At 42.4% G+C, this 26,184-nt stretch overlaps 2 protein-coding genes across 3 annotated transcripts; both read left to right on the forward strand.

Annotated features, from left to right (window-relative positions):
- Positions 1-1,136: 1,136 nt before the first annotated feature.
- Positions 1,137-19,487, forward strand: aclya (ATP citrate lyase a). Its single transcript, XM_046034692.1, has 28 exons — positions 1,137-1,274; positions 3,945-4,124; positions 5,754-5,876; positions 7,970-8,032; positions 8,133-8,323; positions 10,082-10,161; positions 10,727-10,857; positions 12,040-12,158; positions 12,717-12,853; positions 12,952-13,013; positions 13,108-13,225; positions 13,362-13,516; positions 14,408-14,501; positions 15,083-15,224; positions 15,383-15,551; positions 15,654-15,758; positions 15,861-16,057; positions 16,136-16,217; positions 16,307-16,417; positions 16,524-16,651; positions 16,768-16,861; positions 17,034-17,188; positions 17,279-17,429; positions 17,519-17,662; positions 17,855-17,968; positions 18,076-18,158; positions 18,501-18,577; positions 18,668-19,487. The coding sequence occupies exons 2-28, from the start codon at positions 3,966-3,968 to the stop codon at positions 18,760-18,762; spliced, it is 3,279 nt and encodes a 1,092-aa protein (XP_045890648.1). The 5' UTR covers positions 1,137-1,274; positions 3,945-3,965; the 3' UTR covers positions 18,763-19,487.
- A 1,398-nt stretch (positions 19,488-20,885) lies between these two features.
- Positions 20,886-25,409, forward strand: LOC123966193 (kelch-like protein 11). Of its 2 annotated transcripts, none has more exons than XM_046042398.1 (3): positions 20,886-21,004; positions 21,406-21,915; positions 22,158-25,409. In XM_046042398.1, exons 2-3 carry the CDS (start codon positions 21,452-21,454, stop codon positions 23,740-23,742), a joined length of 2,049 nt encoding a protein of 682 aa, XP_045898354.1. In that variant the 5' UTR covers positions 20,886-21,004; positions 21,406-21,451; the 3' UTR covers positions 23,743-25,409. The 2 variants fall into 2 exon arrangements, with proteins under 2 accessions (XP_045898354.1, XP_045898359.1); XM_046042403.1 differs by having other exon boundaries at positions 20,889-21,004; positions 21,439-21,915.
- The last annotated feature ends 775 nt before the right edge of the window (positions 25,410-26,184 follow it).

Genomic DNA, 26,184 nt, shown 5'->3' on the forward strand with positions numbered 1-26,184 from the left:
TGAAAGACCATGAACTGGTGGTCCACGTGTAACACTGCAGACCTCAAAGTTCAGGATAGTCGTAGAGGACTCGATGTGTTGGTTGTGTGCAACAGCAAGTGATTTCCTCATTGGTAGCTGTGTACATAAAGAACAATGTCAACCAATCAAGATCAGCGACGGATAATTGGCCTTGTTTCTACATGAGTGGTGTGTGAGCCATGTGAAGAAACTAATGTTACCTTCAAGTTCTCCCGGACTTCCGGTGTTTTAATTTTATCCAATAATCTCACATGAAATTTGTGGAAAATTCAAGTGCTAAAATTCCTAAAATAACAGCAAAAATACAGTCGTGGAAGAAGTATTCAGATCCTGTATTTAAGTAAAAGTAGCAATACCACACTGTAAAAATACTCCATCACAAGTCCTGCATTCAAAATGCTACTTATGTTAAGTAATGGTAGCAAAAGACAAATGGCCCTTTTGAGTGTTATTTTATATTATATTATTTCCTTATTATTGCTAATGCATCAATGTGTAAGAAGCATTTTGCTGTTGTTAGTCAAGTTTGAGCTAACTTTAACTATCTTATATACTTTTATATACTGTTAATTTATAACAATGCCTCATATTTTATAAACAAGCCATGTGTTTTTATATAAAATCTTAAATTGTAAAGTAACTTGTAACTGTAGCTGTTAAATAAATGTACTGATGTAAAAAAGGATAATATTTTTCTTTACTCATCTTAAGTAGGCTACAACTAGTACCTCAAATTAGTAGATGAGTACAGTATTTGAGTAATGTTACATTCCACCACCGTAAACCTGTTGTATGTGTCAGCTACACAAGCAAAAAACAATTATTTACAGTATTAATCAAATTCCTAAAACTCACATAATAATTAAATGTTCCACGTGTGGATGTGTCTTCTAAGCACACTGATATTTAAATCTGATCTATAGCCTATATAAATAAAATACAGAAAATAATATAAAAACTTTTTCCAATTTCCCATCGCGTTTTCACCAAACTTCCCACTGTCCGTGAAGGCAGCAATAGAGCATGGTGTGGAATGAACCAATCAGAGGCCTAGAAACATCAGCCAAGCTCTGGCCAAGCCTATCGGCAGATGGGCGATGGAGACAAAACTCACGGCAACCCCTGCCATCGGGCACCACTGCTTCTCATAGACGGGGAGGGTGGAGCAGCACTGCCGAGACGACTCTCACATCCAAGCACAACATACTTCGAGAGCCGCTTAAGAAAGAAAGAAACAAAACATCAGAAACAAGGTAAACTACGTATTGGTTTTAAAATGAGAAATTACTTTTCACTGCTCTTTCTATCTGTCGCTTTCTGTGTGTGTTTCTCTCTGATCTGACACAAAAATGTAAAACAAGTTGAACTGCTCAGTCCAGCATAACCAGCGTTAACGTTAAACATTTAGGCTACTCTTGCTACATCGTGCATATTAAGAGTTTTCTTAACCGGTTTGTAAATGAATGAAACAGGGAAGCATTTCTCTCGGGGATCTGTGACTCATCTGCAAAGCCAGGCAGCTTTTTATATAAGTTAGTAGAACAAGAGTGGTAGAGTGAATATAAAGCTAAAACTTCTTCAATATTTTATTCCATTTTTTACTTACCTGTCTGATTTGATTGAGTGTGCGCACTGAGTTAGATCTGTGCCTGATATTGCCTCCCCCAGCCATCCTTCATCCCTTGTTCTTAAATATTATTGGATGTCATCTGAACTGGTGTTGTTGCTGTTTTGAAGCAGTGATATTTAATTGCCTCTGGCAGGTCAGTTGCACAGAGAAAGCGATGATATATGGAACCTGGATGAGCTTTGGATAAACCAGGTTCTCCTGGCCTGGAACCAGCGCTGTGGCGACTCAGGGACAACGATAATCAATAGTGAGAAAGGTCCATGACAGTCCCATTAATCCATTTAAGAAATGGCTGCCAGGGCTGCAGTGTAGAGCAGTGAGTCCTGTTGGGGCTGACATCAGGGCTTTCAGCTTAATGAACCACTTAAGAGAAAAAGACAAAAAACAGAGCAGGTATGCCATCCCAATGATACACAGTGGCTGTTAAGCTTTGACTCAGGTAGGGTTGCAGCAGGATGAAGACTGACAGTTGTTATACCATGCACATTTGCTTATCTGTCATATTGAATTCTACCATTCTAGTGTTATTAAAGAAATATATATTTCTAGTTTATATCAAGTTTCAAGTGCGTCAGGACAAAACGTTTTGTGAAATTATGATAAAGTGTTTCTTCAACCAAAAAAACCCTTCTGTGTTGTGACCGATGATAATAATAATTGTGTAATGCTGATTACTGTGATATTTTCTGAGACGGTTTTCTCACCATGAAAATCTCAAACCATTGCAGACCTACTCAGGAGAGATGGTAATTAGTGAAAGCCATGTTATATATAGACTCCGTAAGCCACATTTGTCAATACGTATTTACCCTGATTTTTTGAGGTAGAAGCAGTGGGACTAATGACCTCCAGTCCCTTCAGTTGATCTTGCGGTTGGTCACAAAAATCATGCAGAAATACAACTTGCATTCAGTTTGCCAAAAAGCAGACTTTTCCCTACTCCTGTATGTGTTTAATCTGAGGCTAGAGTCAGATCTGATCAAATGTTGATAAGGGAATGACTGTGCCTGTTATGACCGCATTTGTGCATTTTATTTAATGAAACTGACGTAACAGGTGAAGCCTTATAAATGTTATAATGGCACTGCAGCAAATTTGAATCTGCCCGTAGATTCAAATCTCAACACTTCAGGTCAAAGTCATGTTTCTGCAGGATGTAGGCTACAGTATATTCATGCTGATCAAACAAGGTAACAACAAGCTGCTAGATTCCAGCATGGAGTTTAATGTAGGGATCACGCATGTAACAGGAACAGCAAACATCTGGGATAGGTTCAGTGAAGGTGCAATCCTACTGGCTACACCATATTTTTGCAAGTGATGTCATTCTAAATTGTAATGCAAGTCATTTTCCTGATCTTCGTCTAGTCACTGAAGAAAAATGGTTCCATGTTGTCTTTTGTGTCTCCTCTAGAAAGATAAAGGAAGCCCAGTACAGCAAAAAGACAGAAAATAGCTGTAAAGATTGTCAGGTTTTGATTTCTGAATATTAATGTTAGCTGTATAGGTGCATCCTCAGAGGAAAGCCATCAGGAGAAATGTTTATAAAATTCAAACCCTGATGTTCTGTTGTGAGCTGTGCGTGTTGGTCCTGTTGAAGATGATCACATTGAGTGACGCTTATGGTCCAAAGTGTAAAGGTCACAACTATTCCTTTTAGCAGTAAAATTTATAGATGCTATTACAAGTTATTGAATTACTTACGTCACGTTGTGCCACTTCATGTGTATGCTGCTTTCCAGCGATGCTAATAATTGGTCACATCAGATCAACGTCCACTTTTGTGGTGATTAGAGTCCACTTACAACGCTCTTGCACACTCTCTGCTGCAGCTCCAGGAGGAATCTAATTGTTTGAGTGGCAAATAAATGTCAATTTCCTCATTAGTGCGCAGGTCAACAAACCAAGGCTAATCTTGTTGGATTTAGCTTCACTCGTTTCTCTGCCTGTGTCTTGCTGGGTTCAGCAGGAGACAAACTAAAATACTCTGACAAAACTCTGTGCAAAAGGATAGAAAGCCTGAATCTGCGGTTAGTGTGTAATCTGATTTCCTAGCAGTCTCTCTAAATTGTGTGTAGTTAAATAGCATCATGTCGGACAGGTTTTAGCTTCAGTTTTTGATACAATTCATGGAATTGCGCTCATTCTGTGTCTCCGTCCATCATGTGTGTCTGCTTTTCTGTATTCACCCGTCTCTTCACATCTCTCTTATCTGCTCTGTATTCATCCATCTCGCTGCTCATCTCATCTGTGTATCTCCATGTCTCTCTGTCCGTCTACCCCCTCCTCTCAGGCCAGTCTAGCCTAAGCAGTCATGTCGGCCAAAGCCATCTCAGAGCAGACGGGAAAGGAGTTTCTCTACAAGTACATCTGCACATCGGCAGCTGTCCAGAACAGATTCCGCTATGCCAACGTGACGGCCGAGACCGACTTTGACCGACTGGCGCAAGAGCACCCGTGGCTGCTCACAGAGGTGAGGCAGAAGAACCAGTTGTGAAAAAATTTGCATGCGGATGACGAAGTAAGATTTTCTTAAGCTGGGTGAGCAGTCAGTTTGTTATATCACACATTTATAGCCCATAAATGCCTAAAGCAAAGTCTCCCTTAAGCTTGTGGAAAATGATCTCCTCTTTATGGAGACAATTACTTAGGCTGGCAGCAGAGTGCTCTCTTGGCGCTTGTTAGCAGAATCACAGACAGCAGAGTGATCCAACAGCTCTGTCACACTCTTGGTGGAAATGAAGTTTAAATGCAGAAGAGAACACAATAGTTATTTTTTCTTTTAATTTGCAAGCAGTAAACACAGGGAAATTCTCACTTGCCCTGTCGACAGGAAGGTCAGAGATCAGCCAGGGTGGGATTTCAGTTCTCCAGGTACATGGCAGTCTGAAAGTGCTTACTCACTGCATCGCCCTGCTTCCAGATCATCTCTCACTGCTCAGATAGACGGGATGTAATAGAAGTTTATTTAATTACTCTGTGACTCATCTTGCAGGATAAAATGTCATTCTCCCAGTCTCCCTCACGGCTGAAGGTTTTTATCTGTAAGGTACGAGGAGGATATGGAGGGCAGATAACTGGAGATATGTGCTGTGGTAGAATTCATTAGGAAATTGCATTAACTTTCACCCTCTGCCCTCTCTTTGCTTACTGGCGAGCACCCAGATACTAATGGGTCTATTGTCATAAGTCATTTTCTTTATCCGACTTGCAAGAGAGACGAAGGGTGCTCAGTTGGTGGGGGTTAGATGTAATTTTTGCGTCAAAAGGGAATGACGTATATGAGAGTTTCCTTTTTTGAATAATGTTCGTCCGTGATTAATAGTAAACAGACTTCATGTCTGAATCCAGGTCTGCAACTAACGGTTCTTTTCCTTTAATCTGCCAGTAATTTTCTTGATGAATTGCTGAATCGGTTGCTGGACACATCAAAAAACAGCCCATCACAATTTCCTAAAGCCAAAGTTGTCAACTTCAGATTGTTTGTTTTGTTAATATATTCAGATAATCAGTTTACTATAACAAAAAACTAGCAAACATTCCTATTTGAGAATTTGCACCTGATAAATGTTTGGCATTTTTTGCTTAAAGAATGACATTAACGATTAATTGATTATCAAAAAAGTTGCAGATTCATTTTGTGTTTATTAATTGAGAAGTTGTTTAAGCTCTAGAAAGAAAATCAATCGAGCAGTGAAGGGTCTAAGTGAAATGTCAGTAAGTAAGTAAGTAGGAGGTTTAAAATCAAGGGCAACTGGACTTGGTTGATGTCAGTAATAGACTTTTTAATTAATAGTTTCAATTGATAACCAAGTCCAGTATGCTGCTTTCAACAAATAAATACTGTAAATAATATTGTCATGATATGAATGCAGCAGACATAGACATGTCCAGCTTTATTCAAATTCACACCAGTGAAATATATATTTCAGTGAGATTGCAGAATCAACTCTGCTTGGAATAAAATATGACATCAAATTCACTGTAGACTCTGCCCAACTTTTAAAATTGAAAATATCAGTTTGATGCCTTTCATTTAGGGCTAAATGTAAGTGCCTGTTGGTCCTGCTAAAATAGACAGTCTCTTATCTTCCACCTCCAGCGGCTGGTGGTGAAGCCGGACCAGCTGATCAAGAGGCGAGGGAAGCTGGGCCTAGTCGGCGTCAACCTGGACCTGAACGGCGTCCGGGAGTGGCTGAAATCCCGCCTCATGAAAGAGACAACAGTACGTCATCCACACTCTCCCTCTTTACTGTTTCTCAGCCAATTACCTCCACCCACCCACACCCCCTGTTTGAGAGTGTGACACCCCTTCAATCAGTATTATCCCACTGCTTTATTCAGATCCTCCTCCTGTTGCCCTTTCCTTCACCCTTGTGCTCCGTTTTGCACTGATGCATTTGGTTTGTGTGTGTTTTTTTTATTTGTTTTTTTTACTGATGTATGTTTGCCTAAACAGCTGCCCAGATTGCTGAGGGGATTCAGTATCAGTCCACTGGTAGTAAATCAGTCCAGTCAACTGAAGCGCATGCTGCTAGTAAATACACAGCTAGCCCATCTATCCAGTCAGCATAACCCCAGCACAAGAGATCCATCACTGTGCCACTGAGATACTGCTTTGCCTCATAAACCAAGAAGCAAGTTATGAAGAGACTGGTTCATAAAGCACTAAAGAAGAGCGTCCGTGGGTGTGTTGTAGCCAGTTCTGAGATTGCGTAGATGTATCTCTTCACAGATGAGATGAAACTGGCAGCAGCATCTAGAGGCAGTAAATAAGAATAAATTAAGCCACAGCTGTATTGTGGACAGTCACAGCAGTGTTTTGGTTTTTAGCTTCCCTCAGCCGTACTTTGTGGACAAAGATGTGTATTTTACTCTGGTGCCTTAAAATGTCTAAGGTGCGTTAAAGTCGAATAACTCTATGCAACCATCTTGGTCGCGTAAAAATTAAAGAACAATTATGAAATTAAAAACCTTGTATGCAATCGCAATTGTAAAATGTGTTTGTCCCACTAACGTACTGCTAGTCTATTTGGTCTTTTGCCATGCTAGTGGCTAATTTGTCCAGTACTTTGGTACCCACAAAACTAATGACATTCATCAGCCTCAGCTGTACTTTATGCTTACTGCTAATTAACAAATGTTAGCACGCTACCACACTAAGCTAAGATGATGAAACATAGTAACCCTGTTAAACATCTGCATGTTAGCGCTGTCATTGTGAGCATGTTAGCATTTAGCTCAAAGCAACACTGTACCAAAGTACAGCCTCACTTAGCCGCTGGTTCCCTTAAAACATGTAAGATGCATTAATATAGAATAAATCTGTAAACAAATGCAACCATCTGGGTCTTATAATAAGTAAGAAAGCTGGTTCAATCCCCGGACCAGGATAAAATCAGGGTGTGGCTTGCCCTCCTTTCTGCAAAAGTGAAGCTCCCCTGAATAAATAACCATTTGGAACACCATTTAGAGGAACAAGTTGGATTAGATACCAGTAGCTGTAAATAACGTAACTTGCATCCTTTCAATTTCTTGTTTTTCATAATGTTATTTACAAATTGCTCATGCAGTCGCCCACAATGCTTTGATATTTTGTGTAAGCAGTGGTTTAATTGAATCATTCATTTATCAATTGCGTTCACAACATGAATGGCTTTTCTTTTTTTCTTCTGTGTGGCAGTAATGGAGGTGTCAGTTCATTTATCTGAATCGGCCTGAGTCTCTTGTGGGTTGTTTAGTCAGATAGGCTTTCTTTTTTCCCCCCACCTGTCACCAACCTCCGTTTTTTATTTGCGCTCTTCAAAATGGCAACTCCCTCTCTCCCTTTCATTATTTTGTTCTGTTCTCTCCGGCTGGCCGCTCTTAGCCGGTCGCTGGTTACTTTGTGCCTGTTGGCCTTTAACAGACGAGCGATGACAGCCTCACTAAATGAGCTGTGGCTGTGTTAGCTGGACTTTGCCTGGAAAAATACATGATGACATTTTCTTCTTTCTCCTTCTCAACCTGCCTGCCTTCTGCTCTTGAAACTTCAATTCCCTTGTGAGGAAGAGGTGGTTCTGTGTTAATTAATTTATTCATTTATCATTAATTTACCTTTTGTCCCTTCCTCCCACCAGTCCAGGAAGTATGTCTGAGCATATGAATGGGGAATGATGCATTAATATGGAAACACACACAATCTGAAGACCAGTGAGATGCTGTAGTGTCCATTTTTAACTAATAGTTCAAGTTAACACATTGTTTTGCTCCTAAATATTTCTTTATCTACTAAGCAATTCATCTCCTTAAGATAATTATTTTGTTAATGATCCTCAGGTGGGAAAAGCAAAAGGCGTTCTAAAGAACTTCCTCATCGAGCCATTTGTCCAACACAAGCAGGTAAAGCACTTCTTACACATCTACTACGTGATTATAATACTAAATGTCTGGTAAAGACACGTTTTATTATTGCCATCTGTGATAAATGTCCATTGTTCAGGAGGAGGAGTTCTACGTGTGCATCTACGCCACCCGGGAGGGTGACTATGTGCTGTTTCACCACGAGGGTGGGGTGGATGTGGGAGATGTGGACGCCAAGGCTAAGAAGCTGCTAATTGGGGTGGACGAAAAGATCAGCGAAGACTCTGTGAAGAAAGAGCTGCTGACACACGTCCCCAACGACAAGAAAGCGTGAGTCCGATGGAAAAAGTATTTGTAGGGCAGTGATTCAATACTTCAGCTTTGTGTCAGTGATATAGAGTAAATATAGTAGAGTGGCATTCATCAAACTCAGCCTAGAGAGTTAAACCAAGAGCTCTGTGATGACGTTTCACTTAAATTCATTGTTATCTTGTTATCTACCTGGTGTATATTTGGCCGTCGAATTTCCATTGATGCTTATGCATATATTCAGTCTCATACCCTTAATTGTTGAAGCTCATTTGTGCAAGCTGTTTAAATGGGAATTGATGACTGGATTTTTCCAGTGACAAATAAAAAGATATTTTATTTTGAAGCTGTAACTCCGTATTTGCTAAATAATGTGTGCTCTAATAAGAAGCAGATCGACTTCAGTCGATTGACTTCAGTTTTCTCTACAGCACAGCTGTGGTTATTTTGATGAAGACTACGGAAATGTGCAAACTCATTATTGCTTTCCCTCTCAGTCTGTTATGATTTGTGGCACTTATTAATAACCTCTGACCAGCAGATGAAAACAAAAGTGTCACACAAATGAAGTAAGAGAAAGCCCTTTGATATTGGCAGTAAATGTGGGGGGAGCAGGGGGAGATGGGCGGATGGTTTCCATTAGACAAACGACAAACTCCCTCCTCTGCTTCGCCTTTCTTCGATCAGCCTCCGCCCCCAGCCTATTTTACACCACATCCACATTCACAGCACGTCCGTTTATTTTGATGGGTACGATACAGTGGCTCACCCCCTCCGACCCCTCCTATCCATCTCTCCGGAAGATTCTGGCCAGACTCACTGTCTTGGCTGACATTGAAGAAGCTGCCCCAGAAATCACTCTGCCAACCCCAGCTCACCGCCTCACACCATGCACTCTTTCCCTCACGCTCCTCTTACTCTCTGGACTCAAAACATGAGTGGCACTCTGCCACTTTTTTCTGCTCTCCCATCAGAAGCAGACATGGAAAGCTGAGTCACAGGTCACAGTTTTTCCCCCACAGGCCAGTCAGAGTCCTGACAACAAAAGCTTCGTGCTGCCTGCACAACTGACAGGCAGGAGAGGAGAGCAAAACACTGCCCCCCCCTCCAATCCTCTCCAGCAACCCCCTACTCCTCACTGTTCTGTTTTGACATGTGAAGGAGGAAGCAAATTAGATTTTTCCTTCTCTACAGCAATGTAGTAACTTACATTGTTGTTGTTCTAAGGGAAATTGTGTTTGTAGATCATCATAGTACTAATAATAGCGTGTGCGTGAGCGTGTGCGTGAGCGTGTGCGTGAGCGTGTGTGTGTGTGTGTGTGTGTGTGTGTGTGTTTTAAAAAAAAAATTTCTTTTTAATTTACAGTTATCCTATACATTTAGGACTGCACCTAATGATTCTTTTCATTGTCAATTAATCTACTAATTGATTTTATCAATTAATCAATTATTTTGTATGGAAAATATCGGAAAATAGTGAAAAATGCTTTTTACAATTTCCCAGAGCACAAGGTGGTCTTCAGATTTCTTGTTTGTCCAACAGTCCAAACCCTAAAATATTCACTTTACAGTAATATAAAACAGAGAGAAACAGAATATACTGTCATTTAAAAATATATTACCCGCAAAATGTTTGCCACAAGGTGATTAATAAACTAATTGATTCAGCTGTAATGTGATTATAACTCCTTATATTGTAATATGATTAACCAGGCATCAACAGATCATTCTGGTGCTGATCATTCAAGGAGTTTCATGTGTTGAATATCATCTCTGCAGGCTCCTGGCCAGCTTCATTGTTGGGCTCTTCAACCTGTATGAGGACCTGTTCTTCACATACCTGGAGATCAATCCACTGGGTAGGTTGTTTTTGTTTATTTGTTAGTTTTTCTCAAATCCTGAATACCTTGTGCTGTGTCTTAACAAGCAATCATGATGGCATATTATCATCTTATTCCAACACAGATTCATAAATATGTTATCAGATTATGAAATTGGAAAGGGGGACATCAAAGGGAAATTGGCGATGAGAACATCAATGCATAATAAAACGTTGTGAAACCATGAGGCAGAAGTTGATTCTGCCACATTTTTCAACACCGAGGGAGGAAATCATTAAATAATTCAAGCACTTGCTGTTTGATGAAGGCGGCGTTTGTTTATAATTGAGTAATTTGGCACCAGTACATGCCCTCTGGCAGCTATTCCTGTGGATATAGCAAGGCTGCTGAGGCTGGCGCGCCCTGCTTTGATGTCACATCGTCCCCCTCTTCACCTCCCTTCCACGTCCTGCAGGGACAGCAGGAAATGTTGTGGTCACCTGTGCCTGAGCATGGCATCCTCCCATGATCTATTTAAAGGTGGTTGTTTGTGCTTCTGTTGGAATATAGATCTTAACATTTGTCCCCCCCCCCCTTCTGTCAGTGGTCACAAAAGATGGAGTGTACGTACTGGACATGGCAGCCAAGATTGATGCCACAGCTGACTACATCTGCAAGGCCAAGTGGGGCGATGTGGAGTTCCCTCCGCCCTTTGGCAGGGAGGCCTATCCTGAGGTGAGGGGAGGGACTGGAGAGGGAGACCTAGCAATGGATCAGATTTCAATCTGTCAGCAACAAATAGCTGGTGTTGTTCTCCAAAAGAGGAAACAAGCTTGCTGGGGGAGTTCAGTAGGCTGTAAATTGAGCAAATTACCAATCTCATCATTTCAAATTACATTGTCAATGTAGAAAATCTCAGCATTATAGCCAAACTGTACATTTCTCAGTTGATAAGATGCGTGTCTCACAGTAAATAACTGGTTTGGATTTGATTATTTACAGTTTACTTTTAAATGAATAGGGTCAGCTATGATCTAGACTCATGTGGTGCCCTTCCATAAGATGCAAATTGTTTCATTTCAAATGCCTAAAGAAGAAGAGGAACTCTCAGTGGGTTTTCCCGCTACTTCTGCTCTGTACCAGCCCATGTCCCAGCTGCTCCATGTGGAGTTAATGAGGAAGGGCACTATCAACACACAGCTGTTAATCAGCCTTCATGACTTATTCTGTAGAGCTATGGAGGAATTGATATATCCTCAAGTAAAAGGTTGTCACCGACCTCTGCATAATGTCAAAATATATTGAAGTCATGTCAAATACTGTTATAAGATGAATGAGATGCTTTATTTTATTTTTTTAAAAGACCTGATTTTGTGAAGTGATTTTTTTTTTTAATAGAAACTAAGCTCATAGTAATATTAAACACCTGTAGTATGAAGGCATTCTAATGTATTTTCCTAGCCCTCAGTGTCTGCTATTGAAGAATTATTAAATAAGAACAGAGCTCAATAATAAACACAATGTGGGTGAAAGTAAAGAAAATAGTAAGTGTTTGTGTATACAGGACTTCTTTCTATTTTTGTCTGATGCATGTAAGAGCTCGTTTGAGACAGACTGTCTGTGTAGCAGACGGGCTGGCCTAATTGGGCTGCTGTGAGTCTAGAGTGGAGATGAGGGACAGCGGGAGCCTTTGATTGGGAACTTTTTTACTCTCAGCCACCAGCTGTGACACTGACTGTCACAAACAACCACTGATGCACACCACATCACTCTTAATAATTATACAATATTTCAAATTAATGTAGCCAACTGAAAGTCCTGCTCTGATTTACGGCTCCAATCGCATACACACCCCACCTCTGTAGCATTCATATAACCCTTCTCTCACCTATTTGACCTTTCATTTGACTTTTACAGGAGGCCTACATTGCTGACCTTGATGCCAAGAGTGGTGCCAGTCTCAAACTGACGCTGCTCAACCCCCGAGGCAGGATCTGGACCATGGTAGCGGGAGGAGGTGCCTCGGTGGTGTACAGGTACACAGTGCCCGACCAAACCACATAAAACAAAGCCTGAATAGGACACCTGTGTAATCTCAACACATGTATAATCTCAAAAAGTCCAACTGGATGTTTTCTTCTGGTTGCTTAAATTGTCTCTTGACTGCATCCTCACTACAGTGATTCCACTAAGCATAATTGGGTTTAGCATTAGGAGGGTATGCCAGTGATGCAGTAGTGAGTGACAGAGCAGCAGCTCAGACTTTGCCTGTTCAGCTGGATTCTTAGATCCATTATAGTGAGAGTCTGGAGGAATGAGCAGTGTCTCCCTCACTCCGCCGTCTGTCGAGGGTGTAAAGCGTGACATACAGATGCATCAGCCATGACTAATTATTCCCTCTGTGCACTGTTAAGTTGCTGTGTCTGTTTACAGTGCAGTATTAATTCAAAACAGATGTAATGTTCAAATGCATTCTGAAGTTTAGAGCTCAAGTTGATGATCATCTACTGTTTCTTAAAACTGTGTTCATTGTTGGAGGAATTGTTGCTTTTGCTTTTTCCTCTGTGTTGGTGACTAATGTAAAACTCACCTAGTGACACGATCTGTGACCTGGGTGGCGTCAATGAGCTGGCCAATTATGGGGAGTATTCAGGAGCACCAAGCGAACAGCAGACCTATGACTACGCCAAGACTATCCTGTCTCTGATGACCAGAGAGAAGCACCCAGATGGTAGGAAAACTGCTCGGTCCAACGTTTTCATGTGTACTCAAAGTAGTCCCCCCCCCCCCCCCCCCCCCGCTAAAACTTTCCATGATAATTTTTTCCAGGAAAGGTTTTGATCATTGGGGGAAGCATTGCAAACTTCACAAATGTTGCTGCAACATTTAAGGTACAGTGTCGCATGCTTTTTTGTTTATGTAGTAGCCTTGCTTTTACTTACTCAATATCAAGTTACTCCCTGAGCATATCCTTGTCTGTTCTAGGGGATTGTTCGAGCTATCAGAGACCATCAGGGGCTACTAAAGGAGCATGAGGTCACCATTTTTGTCCGTCGTGGAGGCCCCAACTACCAGGAAGGTCTCAGAGTGATGGGAGAAGTTGGTATGTTGTACATTCTTACTTTACATTGATTTTAAACTTACAAGCATAAAAGCACGCGTTGAGTGCATTTTTATCTGCAAACACCTGCTTTTTTTTCATAACCCACACTTAATTTGGTTCTGTCTGCTCTCCGCAGGCAAGACCACTGGAATCCCCATCCATGTCTTTGGCACAGAAACTCACATGACTGCCATTGTTGGCATGGCACTGGGATACCGGCCAATCCCCAACCAGCCTCCTGTTGCTGCCCACACTGCCAACTTTCTCCTCAATTCTAGCGGCAGCACATCGGTATGACACATACTGACTTCACGAAGACAAATGGGCTGTTGTGATGTTGTCTGCTCACTGTGAAGTGAATTTACATCAGCTCCACCAATAGTGTGCTGCTGTCTAGTGGCAGAGTGACCAGAAGACCTGCATGCCATAGCCTCTTTTTCAGTTATTACTGTCTTGTCCTGTTAGTGAACCAGATTATCAGAAACCCAGTGGCTTGTATAAGAGAATTGCAGGGCATTGTGCACTGCTCTCACTCAAATAGGAGGAACTCAAGGAACGCACTGCGACCTCCCCAGGGCATCCATTAAGACTGTGGTGTGTAGGCTTTCAGCAAAGTGAGCGTGTCTGTCTGCATGTGTGCGCATACATTCATGTATTTTTTTCTTTCTTGTATATATGTAATGGTAGATGTATGATTAAAAAAATGACTAGGAGAAATTGAATATCATATGTAGCGTATATTGTAAAATACAACATGGTACATATCAAGTATTACAAAGAAGAGGTCATAAAGAAAGAGCATACATTTTTATGCAATTACATGAACAGTTTTTTGTTGAAAGCTTTTGTTTTCAGTTAGCTTAAAGCTCTAAAATCCAGTGAGTCATCCTTGACAAAGCTGTACTTGTGTAGCCGATGGCATGAAAGATGAAGAACACTAACACTCATTGTGTAACTTGTGTGCAGGTGATGTCTTATAAAATAATTTGAATGTTAGAGGCTTGCTCTTTCAACAAACTTCTAAAATATTTAAGGACCACTGTTTTGACATTTTTTACAGTCAAAGCAGGTCAATTCTCAACAGAGCTGTCCTCATTAGCACACTCACTTTTTCAAATATGCATAGCAGGATAAAAAATGGATGAATCTTTTTTTTTTTTTCTTTCTTTTTGTAATTTCCAGACCCCTGCATCCAGCAGAACTGCGTCTTTTTCCGAAAACAGAGCCAAAGTTGAGAGCTCGCCAGCCAAGAAGACCAAAACTGGAGCTCCTATTGGTGAGAAAACCAACACACACGCACACAGACAAACACACACTGCACTGGGAAATATTTGCACTGTGAAAACAGAGGCTTTGATGTGTTTTCTTACAAGGGTCCACTGCTGGGCAGTGTGATAGGTAGAAAAGCCATGTGATCATTCATGGTTGAGTTTAAGTGTTATAGCGCCCCCTTTGGACAGCTGGAGGACTCTGCAATCCACAAATCACTACAATTGAAGTTCAGTGTACTGATATATGATTGCACGCATACAAACCTAATCCAATACATCTTAAAGGTCAACTTGCCTTTATTGTTGCTTGTTGTTGTTGTAATGTAGAAAATCAATAGGCAACTTAATTACAATCCCAGACCTCTGAAAAATGTTACTACTTTGTTTTTCTTATTGATAGCCAAATTCATTCAATCAAATCATTTACAGTAGTGTCTGTTCTGTTCACGTGGATCTGTCACTTTCTGGCTGTGTGAAATATTGATTTAATAAAGAAAATATTTGTTTTCTTCCCGGTTCCTGAAAGGTCTAAAAAGCAATGAGTTGTTTGTTTTTTTTAATATAACAGCTTTTTCTTTCCCTGTAGCCAAGGCAACTACCCTCTTCAGCAAACACACCAAGTCCATAGTGTGGGGTATGCAGACTCGGGCGGTGCAGGGCATGCTGGACTTTGACTATGTCTGCTCCAGAGATGAGCCATCTGTCGCAGCCATGGTCTACCCATTCACGTAAGTGTGCTCTGTCCTCCCTCATTAGTTTGTGATTTACTTTGCTCTGCTGTCAGTGGAATGGATCTTAATTGTCCATTCAATGTAATAAAATAATAAAAAGTAAACCGTGTCCTGTCACTGTGTGACAAATGCTGTTCTGCGTGGCTGCCTTTCAGGGGAGACCACAAACAAAAGTACTACTGGGGCCATAAAGAGATCCTCATCCCTGTGTATAAGAACATGAGTGACGCCATGAAGAAGCACCCAGATGTGGACGTGCTCATCAACTTTGCCTCTTTGCGTTCAGCCTTTGATAGCACCATGGAGACCATGCACTACCCACAGGTAAATGCACCATCACCCTGTATCATCTGCAAGGTACGTAACAGCAGAAAAAGGAAAGAAAAAGAGAAAAAAAGTTAAGCCTTTCCATTCATTTGCTTTCAGATTCACACCATTGCCATCATCGCTGAGGGAATCCCTGAAGCCCATACCAGGAAGATCATCAAGGCCGCAGATGAGAAGGGTGTTACAATAATTGGACCAGCAACCGTTAGTCTTGCTTCACTTTTCATTAGATTTACCACAATTTCTCTCTGTGTTCTTTTCTCTAAGAAAATTAGCAAATCCGTGTGTGTGTTCGTGTGTGTCCAGGTTGGAGGAATCAAACCAGGCTGTTTCAAAATCGGAAACACAGGAGGCATGCTAGATAACATCCTCGCCTCTAAGCTCTATCGTCCAGGCAGTGTGGCCTACGTGTCCCGCTCAGGCGGCATGTCCAATGAACTCAACAACATAATCTCCCGCACCACTGATGGTGTTTTTGAAGGTGTGGCCATTGGTGGGGACAGGTATGTAGCTCTCTTTTTATCTGCAGCATGTCCGCATGTGAGTTTGGATTGATGTGTAATTTCGGCCTTTTTCTGCAGATACCCAGGTTCTGTGTTTACTGACCATGTGCTCCGCTACCATGACAGTCCTGGAGTAAAGATGATTGTAGTGCTGGGAGAGGTGAGGAATAAATCTACGCGCACGGGTGCCTGCAGCAAGCCAACAGTTATTGATTTTCTACATCCTGGATCTGTCTCTGCCTTCTACAGATTGGAGGCACAGAGGAGTACAAGATTTGCCAGGCTATTAAACAGGGCAGGATCACAAAGCCAGTGGTGTGCTGGTGTATTGGCACCTGTGCCACGATGTTCTCCTCAGAGGTGAGAGAGCAGATGTTGAGTGTGGTGCATTTCAGGCACCATTAGGCAGCTGCATAATGAAAGATGTAAGAAATTAAAGACATTTCTGACCGAATGTCCCCCCTAGGTTCAGTTTGGCCATGCAGGAGCCTGTGCCAACCAGGCCTCTGAGACAGCAGTAGCTAAAAACACTGCTCTCAAGGAGGCTGGTGCCTTTGTCCCCAAGAGTTTCGATGAGCTGGGAGACATCATTAAGTCAGTGCACACTGCCATATGCATTCAGTTCATCATGCTAACATATTTTGTTAGCATTACTTTGTAATTATTCCTAGCTCATCTTACAGTCTTCTGTGTCTTTTTCATCCACGCAGATCTGTTTATGATGACCTTGTTGCAAAAGGAGTTATCCAGCCAGCCGAAGAGATGCCTCCTCCCACTGTGCCAATGGATTACTCTTGGGCGCGAGTGAGTATGCCTCTGAACACACCTGAACGAGACCAGTATGAATCAAGCTTTGAGCTATCAGATGAGGGCAAAGCAAAGCTGAAACAAATTCATATTGTTTTATAATGAGACAGATGGATCACAACGAGTACATGGAGTGAAATGTTTGCCTTTTTTTCTTCTTGCTCTGCAGGAGCTGGGCCTGATCCGTAAGCCTGCTTCTTTCATGACCAGTATCTGTGACGAGAGGGGTCAGGAGCTCATCTACGCAGGCATGCCCATCACAGAAGTCTTCAAGTCAGAAATAGGCCTGGGAGGAACTCTGGGGCTTCTCTGGTTCCAGAGGAGGTCAGCCTCTAAACCTAGTAGACGCAATGAACAAACTCTTGAGAAATCCTTGAACCACATAACCATTGTTGTTTCCCTCTCTGTGTGCAGGTTGCCGAGGTATGCATGCCAGTTTATTGAGATGTGCCTGATGGTGACTGCTGATCACGGCCCTGCTGTATCCGGAGCACACAACACTATTGTCTGTGCTCGAGCTGGCAAAGATCTCATCTCCAGCCTCACCTCCGGTCTCCTCACCATCGTAAGAAGCTTAAATCTATGATGCATGTGATTTACTGACCTGCAAAAGTCCACCATAAGTATGTATTTTTCCTTTTTGTCACTTTTCAGGGTGACCGCTTTGGAGGTGCTCTGGACGCTGCAGCAAAGCAGTTCAGCAAGGCATTTGACAGCGGCATGCTGCCCATGGAGTTTGTCAACAAAATGAAGAAGGATGGCAAGCTGATCATGGGCATTGGACACAGAGTCAAGTCGGTGAGTACCACGGCTCCTTAGCACATGTGTATCCAGTGTGGACAGCAGCAGAATGGGCTTTAAATCAGAACATCACAATATTAAATAACCTAGGGAACAGAGCTGTACTGCACTGAAGAGAGCTAAAGATGGAGGAAAATGAGATTGATGGAAGGAAGATTTTGAATGAAAGGGAATCCTGTGCTTCCCCAGATTAACAATCCAGACATGAGAGTCCAGATCTTGAAGGACTTTGTGAAGCAGCACTTCCCCTCCACCCAGCTGCTGGACTACGCTCTAGATGTAGAGAAGATCACCACATCCAAAGTAAGATTTATCCCTTCATCTCGTCATTCACAGCCTTTACTAAATGGTGACACACTACATTTTTAAATAACATAATCCTCCTTTCCCTGTGTGTTTTGTTGTAATAGAAACCCAACTTGATCCTGAATGTGGATGGTTTCATCGGTGTGGCCTTTGTGGACCTGCTCAGGACTTGTGGTGGTTTTACACGGTGAGCCAATAAGTGCTGGCCATCTTTGCAATACTTACATTTATACAGTTTATTGTTCCTCTTGAAAAGGGACACCTTTACTACATTTAAGACAAACTAGAGAAATAGGCTTTAAAGCTACATTTCTATGTTGAAGTCATGTAGCAGGAGAATGGAGGTCCAAGGTTGTTTGGCAACTTCAATCTTTGTTTTCAGGTATCTTCTCCATAACACCTTGGAATAATTTAGAGCCAAATGTACACAAGTATAAGGCTCATGTATGTAGTGTCAGCCTGCACTTCAGTCATTGTCAATATGTTTGTGTTCTGTATAAAATATCTTTGTCCATCATGCCCACCACAGAGACGAGGCTGATGAGTTTGTGGAAATTGGAGCTCTGAATGGCGTCTTTGTCCTGGGACGTAGCATGGGATTTATTGGTGAGTCATTTCTGCTATTATAATGTGTGCAAGATGGCAAACACTTCTGCCTTGTATGACAATCAGTCCTTCCTTTTCACGTCCCTTCAGGACACTACCTGGACCAGAAGAGGCTGAAGCAGGGTCTGTACCGCCACCCCTGGGATGACATCTCCTATGTGCTCCCAGAGCACATGTCCATGTAATCAGAGGGACTAAAGCAGAGAGTGTCGGCCCTCTGTCACCCCAGTCCCTCGCCCATACTGTGATCTGTCACCGCAAAGCAGTGGCATAATATAAGAAAGATGTTGCTATTACTATAGCTGCAAATTGCAAATATTAAAAATAGGAGTGTGCTATTAGTTTTGGAAACCTGTTAGTGCTGCAGTTCTGTGTAAAACCTGCTAAACTGTGAAGCTCCGGTCAGGGTCTGACAATGTGTTCGGGAGATTTGTAGATGAATCAGGTATAAAGGTGAGGGGGGGGGGAAAGTGGATTATTCAACTACTGACCACCACCTCTCTCTCATGGCTAGTCAAGTACTGTTATTTAGCCACAAATATAACACCATTGTTGTATTAACCAAGCATGTGTGTCTATATAACAGACTGTCGTGTCTTCATTGTGCCACTTGAGAACTGTGAGCTTGCCACAAGGGTGAACATGTAGTGCAATAATGCCTATAATATGATAACATACTGTAGATCAGAGCTTTATTTATGTATATGTGTAGAAATGATGAATAGTAAATGGTACAATGTTATGTTTAGAATTTTCTCAAATGTTTTTGACACACTGGCCAAAATGAAACATCAGTCTTACTGCTTACTGTGACAAAAGGGACTATTTTAGGACTATTTTATGAGTCATTCCTGGCCTCTGTTGGAAGTTAAGTGTTGTTGAACAAAAAAATAAATGTCATTTAAATGTTTTTTCTTTCTGCAGTTAATTAACTAGATTAGGATATTTTGCAATAAGCCCCAGAATACACTTATAGTACCATCTTTTTTTTTTTTCAAGGTCAACTAGGTCTTGATATTGTGAATATAAAGGCACTTATCCCAATACAAAAAGATGAATTATTGAATATTTCTGTCGCCACTGCAAATAATTTTAGGAGTTAAATGCCGTCATATATTTTATATTCACATGATGTTCCATCCATCCATCCATCTTCAACCGCTTATCTGGAGCCAATCCCAGCTGACATCGGGCGAAAGGCGGGGTACACCCTGGACAGGTCGCCAATCCATCGCAGGGCTCACATGATGTTACGTCTTCATATTTTAACTGCATCTTACTGTTTCATTTCTCTGTTAAAGTAGTACTTTAAAGGTCATTACAAACCCATTAATACTCACTGCCTTATTTTATTTGAACAAAACCAGTGACTATGACTAGATACAAGTCTCACCTTAGGACATTTGACACACCTTTCAAATTCCTAAGTTTGTATCCAATGGAGAGAAACTTTATGTGGACAATCTGCTCATAATCGTTAGACTCTTGAGTGCAGGAAAAAAAACTCTCCTCTTAAATTCTGAAATTAAGGAAAATTATACATTTTCCCTCAATTTGTGAGTTTAAAAAAAGTGTGGCAGCCATCATCAGTGTCATATTTTATGTGAATGTTACAAAACTAGAAAAGCTCTGTGGACAACCAGAAATCTCACACAATGTTTTTAACTGTTTCAATGTGAACTAAACGTGCCTCTGTATTGACTTGTGTTATGACAGCTGTGTAATTGGGTAAAATAAAATGTATTTAATCTAATGTGATAATACAATATGTGTGTTTGTGTGCAGCATTATCTTTAAAATAGTATAGTTAACTTCCTGGAAATATTAAATTGTTAATAGACTGCATGTGTTAGGGTTGGGAAACTTACATGGCTTCCCTTTTAGATCTACAACTCTTGCACATCCTTTATCTCTTCAGACTCACTTCAGCTGCTCCACTCTGCTTGTTACAAACATGCTTAATATACACGAGTTTTAAAATCGGTAGAATTTGTAGAATGTGCATTAATAACTCTATTATCTGCACTATCTCCCTTTCATCTAATAAAACACGGGTGTGACTAATAACATGATGATAATGTTTGCACTCTATGCAGGTATGGCTTTCCATATGCAGGTGCAATCACTCAGTTGCAATCCCTGCTAGGCCTGAGTGGCTCGACCTTCCATGAACCTGCGGTAAACGCATGTCAAATGTCAGCACAGGTTTCTCACCCTGTGTAGGGCTCAGCCCGGCAGAGGGAACCCACGGTAACTAGGCTGTGTATAAAAGGTGGGCGCTGACATCGACGTCAAACCGACGCGGTTACGCCTTTCACCCACTGCGCATGTCAGGGATTATGTCTGTTTACCAAGCTGAAGTCGGTTCCATATTCGTTGTTTCCTGAACACCTCCAATCACTTTGACACAGGAAACTGTGCTAAAAGGTAAGATTTGTAACGTTTTTAGCTTGTCGGTGAATGGTAGCCTATGTAAAATAACACCATAGTCATTGTGCATACTTATAACTTAATTATTATAATGTAGATATAGGTATTGATGTGCTATATTTGACACCAAAGATCAAGCATCAAGGTAGTTTATTTGTCACTATACAAAATACAGACACAACCATAATAATAATTTAACATGAAAATCAACATTTTGCTTAATATCAGTCTAAACTAAGGCATTTAAATTAGAACAGTGTGTCATTTGAGATTTAAGCTAAACGCCTTCCCCTTTAAGTGACGGATATGACCCCACGAATGCAAAACGCGCTTCGCTGTCGCTCTCTGTTTTGACTCCATGTATGTGGCTGCGTATGTCACCTCCTTTCCTTCACTAGTTCAATTCATTCCCCACCACTGCCCACCTCCAGCGCTGGCAGCAGAATGGCAGCGGCAGCCCCCAACCCGGAGGACTCTGCCAGGAGCAGCGGTAGCGGCGTCACCGGGACACCCAGCGCCCTTGCCGGAGACGGGGACGCGGAAGAGACCGAGGACTTCACCTCCTCCTCCCACTGCTCGGAGCTGTCTCGGCGGCAGAACGAGCAGAGAAAGCAGGGCTTGTTCTGCGACGTGACGCTGGCCTTCAGCAGCGGGGTGGCTACCGGGAGCGTCCAGAGCTGTGAGTTCTCAGCCCACAGGTCTGTCCTGGCTGCGGCCACCGATTATTTCACCCCCCTGCTGGGAGGACAGTTCTCCGAGTCCTTGTCCGGACGGGTAGAGATGAAGGAATGGAGCTCAGAACTGGGGCCGGATCCGGATACGGTGGAGAGTGTCATCCAGTTTATGTACACTGGAGAAATACGCGTTAGCACCTGCAATGTACATGAAGTACTGGAGCTAGCTGATAGGTATGATCTGTTTTCATTAACATTTCTGTGTGTGTGTGTGTGAGAGAGAGAGAGAGGGATTCTGAAAGTCAGAGCATGAAGCCTTCTGTGGCACTGTATTGCCAAAAAGTATTGTTTTTGTGAGCTCTGCTTACAGAAAACAAGACTGGCCTGGCCTAACCAATCGAAACAGAGTGGTGTTTATCTCGTTAACAGGACCTGCTCATTCTGTGACATCTTTTACTGTATTTTCTCTGTATTAGATTCCTCCTGCTGCAGCTAAAGGATTTCTGTGGCGAGTTCCTTAAGAAGAAGCTGAGCCTGACCAACTGTGTGGCGGTGCACAGTCTAGCCCACATGTACACCTTGGACCAGCTGGCTCTACGGGCTGCAGACATGATCCGCCGCAACTTCCACAAGGTAATCCAGGATGAGGAGTTCTACACGCTGCCCTTCCACCTGGTCCGTGACTGGCTCTCTGATGCAGAGATCACAGTGGATTCTGAGGAGGTGCTGTTTGAGGCTGTGGTGAAGTGGGTGCAGAAGAACCCGGAGGAGCGAAGCCGTTACTTTGAGGAGCTGTTCCGCCTCCTGAGGCTGCCCCAAATCAAGCCCACCTACCTGACCAGGGTGGTGAAGAATGAGCAGCTGGTGGCTGCCAACGAGGCCTGTCTCCGGCTGGTGTCAGAGGCGGTGGAGGGCCACGCTATTCGCTTTGAGAACCTCAAGTCAGCTGACATGGAGTTCTGGTCCTCCCACATGGCCTCCTTTCAGCCTCGCTTTGGCCAGAACATGGACGTCATAATGGTAGTAGGGGGTGTGTCAGAGGGCGGGGACTACCTGAGTGAGTGTGTGGGCTACTTCATTTACGAGGACCGTTGGGTCAACTTGCCGCACATCCACAACCACCTGGATGGCCATGCCATCGCTGCCACAGAGTCCCACGTCTACGTAGCCGGTTCTATGGAACCAGGCTTTGCTAAGACGGTGGAACGTTACAATCCTAATCGCAACACCTGGGAGCAGGTGAGCAACCTGACCACACGCAAGCACTCCTTTGGCCTCACCTGCATTAAGGATATACTGTACAGCATCGGAGGCCATGGAAACTTCAGTCCAGGTTTCAAAGACGTAAGTGTGTACGAGCCTGAACAGGACAAGTGGCACAATCTGGAATCTGCCCCCAAAATCCTGCGGGATGTGAAGGCAGTGAGCGTGGAGGATCGCTACGTGTACGTCACGGCGCGCACACCTGTCGATACAGATAATGAGGACGGACTGAAGACGGTGACCACGCGCTATGACACAGAGAGCCGCCAGTGGCAAGATGTTGAGTCCCTGCCCCTTATTGACAACTACTGCATCTTCCAGATGGCTGTGGCCTCTACTAACTTCTACCACACCGCCTCCTGCTGCCCCAAGAGTTACACAGTGAGGGATGAGGTTGCCAAGCAGAAGATCAGCGTGCGCATCTCTGATGAGATCCTGGAGAGCCTGCCACCGGAGGTTACCAGCATCGAGGGGGCTGCCATCTGCCATTTCGATGAGGACGTCTTCATCATCGGAGGCTGGAAGAACAGTGATGATGTGGACAAGCAGTACCGCAAGGAGGCCTACCGCTACTGTGCTGAGAGGAAGCGCTGGATGCTGCTGCCGCCCATGCCTCAGCCTCGCTGCCGAGCCACCGCCTGCCATGTTCGAATCCCTTACCGTTTCCTGTATGGCTGCCAGCGCTACCCCATGCCTCAGAACCTGGCCCGCCAGCGAGATCGAATGCAGCAGATGCAGCAGCTTCACCGGCGCACGCTCACCCTGCGCCGGCAGCTCCAGTCGCAGATAGAGTGCTGAGCAAGCCGGTGTCCATCCAAGAACTGCACGGCTCTGTCCGAGGATACACTGCAAGCCACCGTTCCATTGCAGCCATCTTCATCACTCATGTTTAACATGCTGCAGCAGGTCTTGTGTTGCTGTCATCCTGGATTTCATTGAACTGAACTCTGTGCCGTGGGCTTTCATGCTGTGTTGTGTTAATGGCTAATTTGTCGAAAGCCATGAAATGTGTGAGCGGGTGTGTACCGACCAACAGGTGGTCTGTGAGGAAGGATATGGCGGATGTAAACATGTGAATAAGAGTGTTATATAGCAGCCAACAACTGAATATCCTTTTGTCAACTATGTTGGTATAGATGCTGTTTATCTGTTTGTACATAAAAAGTAAAAAAAGCTGTATATGTAAACATTTATATGGATATTTTACATTCCTTTATTGTATGCCTATACTGGAAAGGAGTTGTGGCATTACTAATAACTGCATTCCTACATTCAATCCAACTTGTTTAATGAAGCGTCATTCCATTGTAACACTGTGACAATCTCTTCATGTAACATTGGTTCAAAGGTCCAACTCTAGCTTATACCATAATTGCTCTAGTAGAATGGCTCGGCTTGTTACTGTGCAGCCTCAACTAAATGTGAATTAATTCAGAAAATCTGATAGTCCTAAAATCCCATAGATCCTGTAGTTTGCTTTTAGATTTCCCTTCAACAGTTGCATTGAGAATGAGAAGTAAATCATTTTTGTTGCTCATGTAATACTTGAAAACTAGTAATGTTCCGTGAGGTTTTTGAAGAGGTGAAATGATGAGAGAACTGTAATGTTGAAAAGATGTGATAAGGCGAAACTAAATCATTTCTGTGAGTTATCTTAACATCGAAACATTCTATTTGGCCACTGCATTAAGCACCGATCATTGGCAATGGCTCAATCATTCCTTTTGCACTTTTGCCAGTCTATTGCTCGGGAAATTCCCATTCATTCAAGAAAAATACATTGAACATGTGTATATCTGTGAGTGCAAGAGTGTGTATGATTTGTGTTTGCAGCGCTTCTCTAGAACTGCACTTTTTTGACATTGTATTGTTTGGTAAGTCTTAAAGAAACATAGGGATTTAAGTTGCCAGTGCACTTTGACTTTGCTCATTTCATTTATTTCATTTCAGACGAGGTGATTGTATTTTGGAAATTATTTGTTTTAGCCAGCTCCAGACAGTAAGTTTTCTTCTTTGAAAAAAAACATGTTATCATTATTTGCAGATTTGTTTCCAGCCACGTCTGGTAAAACCTTGTGTTACTGTACTTCACTTCTAACTGGGTGTATATAAGAGGTCTGCCATGTTGTTCTGTGATCTCTTTTCAATCTCCAAATAGACTTAGAATTGAGATGAAAAGGAATCTGACTTGTAGGCTAAACAAAAGGGATTGTTATATGAATGTGTTGTGACTGATATTCAGAAATTCCCACTGTCCATGCAGCGCCTATTACAGCATAAAGGTTACAGAGCGCAGAAATGATATTCATTTCCAGTTTATGACCGACATAAATCGCACTGCAAATATATAAAAGTGGAATAAGCTATGTAAGTTGCTTTGCATGTGATAGTCTGACATTGTGTCCTTATATTGGATGTAAGAAATACTAATGTCATCACTTGCATTAAAGTTGTTTTGTAAAACAGATTGTTGCACACAGTGATTTTTGTTTTTATTTACCTTTTTCTAGTTAATGAAGTTAACAGTCTTATAGTAGATGCAGGTTACATCAAGACTTCTGGGTAGTAAATTACTATTAATGGCTTTGTTCCACGGTTCTAGCTGTTATAATGAGAAGCTACTTAGGGAAGCATGCTCTGGGTAGGTAGACCACATTCTATAATGTAATAAGTGGTAGTCTATTCTGTTATGATTTAAAAATATTCTTTTTTGAGTTTAATTCATTTTAAATGTTTTCAATTAAATGACCTAGAGCTATGTTTCACCTTTTGTAAAGTGCCCCTGTTTCAGTACCGCAGAGGAAACACTGTGGGAAAGACGGGGTAGGAACCTTATATCAGTGCCTTTGCATTGGGGGGAAGAGTACAAATGTCCCATCTGAAGTACGACAACTCTGCCTCTGATTGGCTGGTTGTCGTTGCCTCCGTTGGTTAGATTGGTTAAGGTTAGGTTTTAGGGTGGAGTTAGGATTATGATTAGCCAATCACAGGCAGAGTAAGGGGCCGGACTTGACGTAAACCAGGGGCGAGTTCAAGTTCAAAACCTTTTGCACCGGTTTGCAACGTTTCAAAGATGTCGTTTAATCCAAACACTTTGCAAACCGGTGCAAAATGTTTTGAGATTGAACTCGGCCCTCGTGTCCGTCTAGTGAGTTTAGTGCTGCCTTCACGTGTTTCTCATAGCCTCGCACTTGTGAAAACATAATACGAAAAGAAAGGTCAGATAATACAAGATATCAA

Source organism: Micropterus dolomieu, linkage group LG02, assembly GCF_021292245.1.
Source record: "Micropterus dolomieu isolate WLL.071019.BEF.003 ecotype Adirondacks linkage group LG02, ASM2129224v1, whole genome shotgun sequence".
Lineage (NCBI taxonomy): Eukaryota > Metazoa > Chordata > Actinopteri > Centrarchiformes > Centrarchidae > Micropterus > Micropterus dolomieu.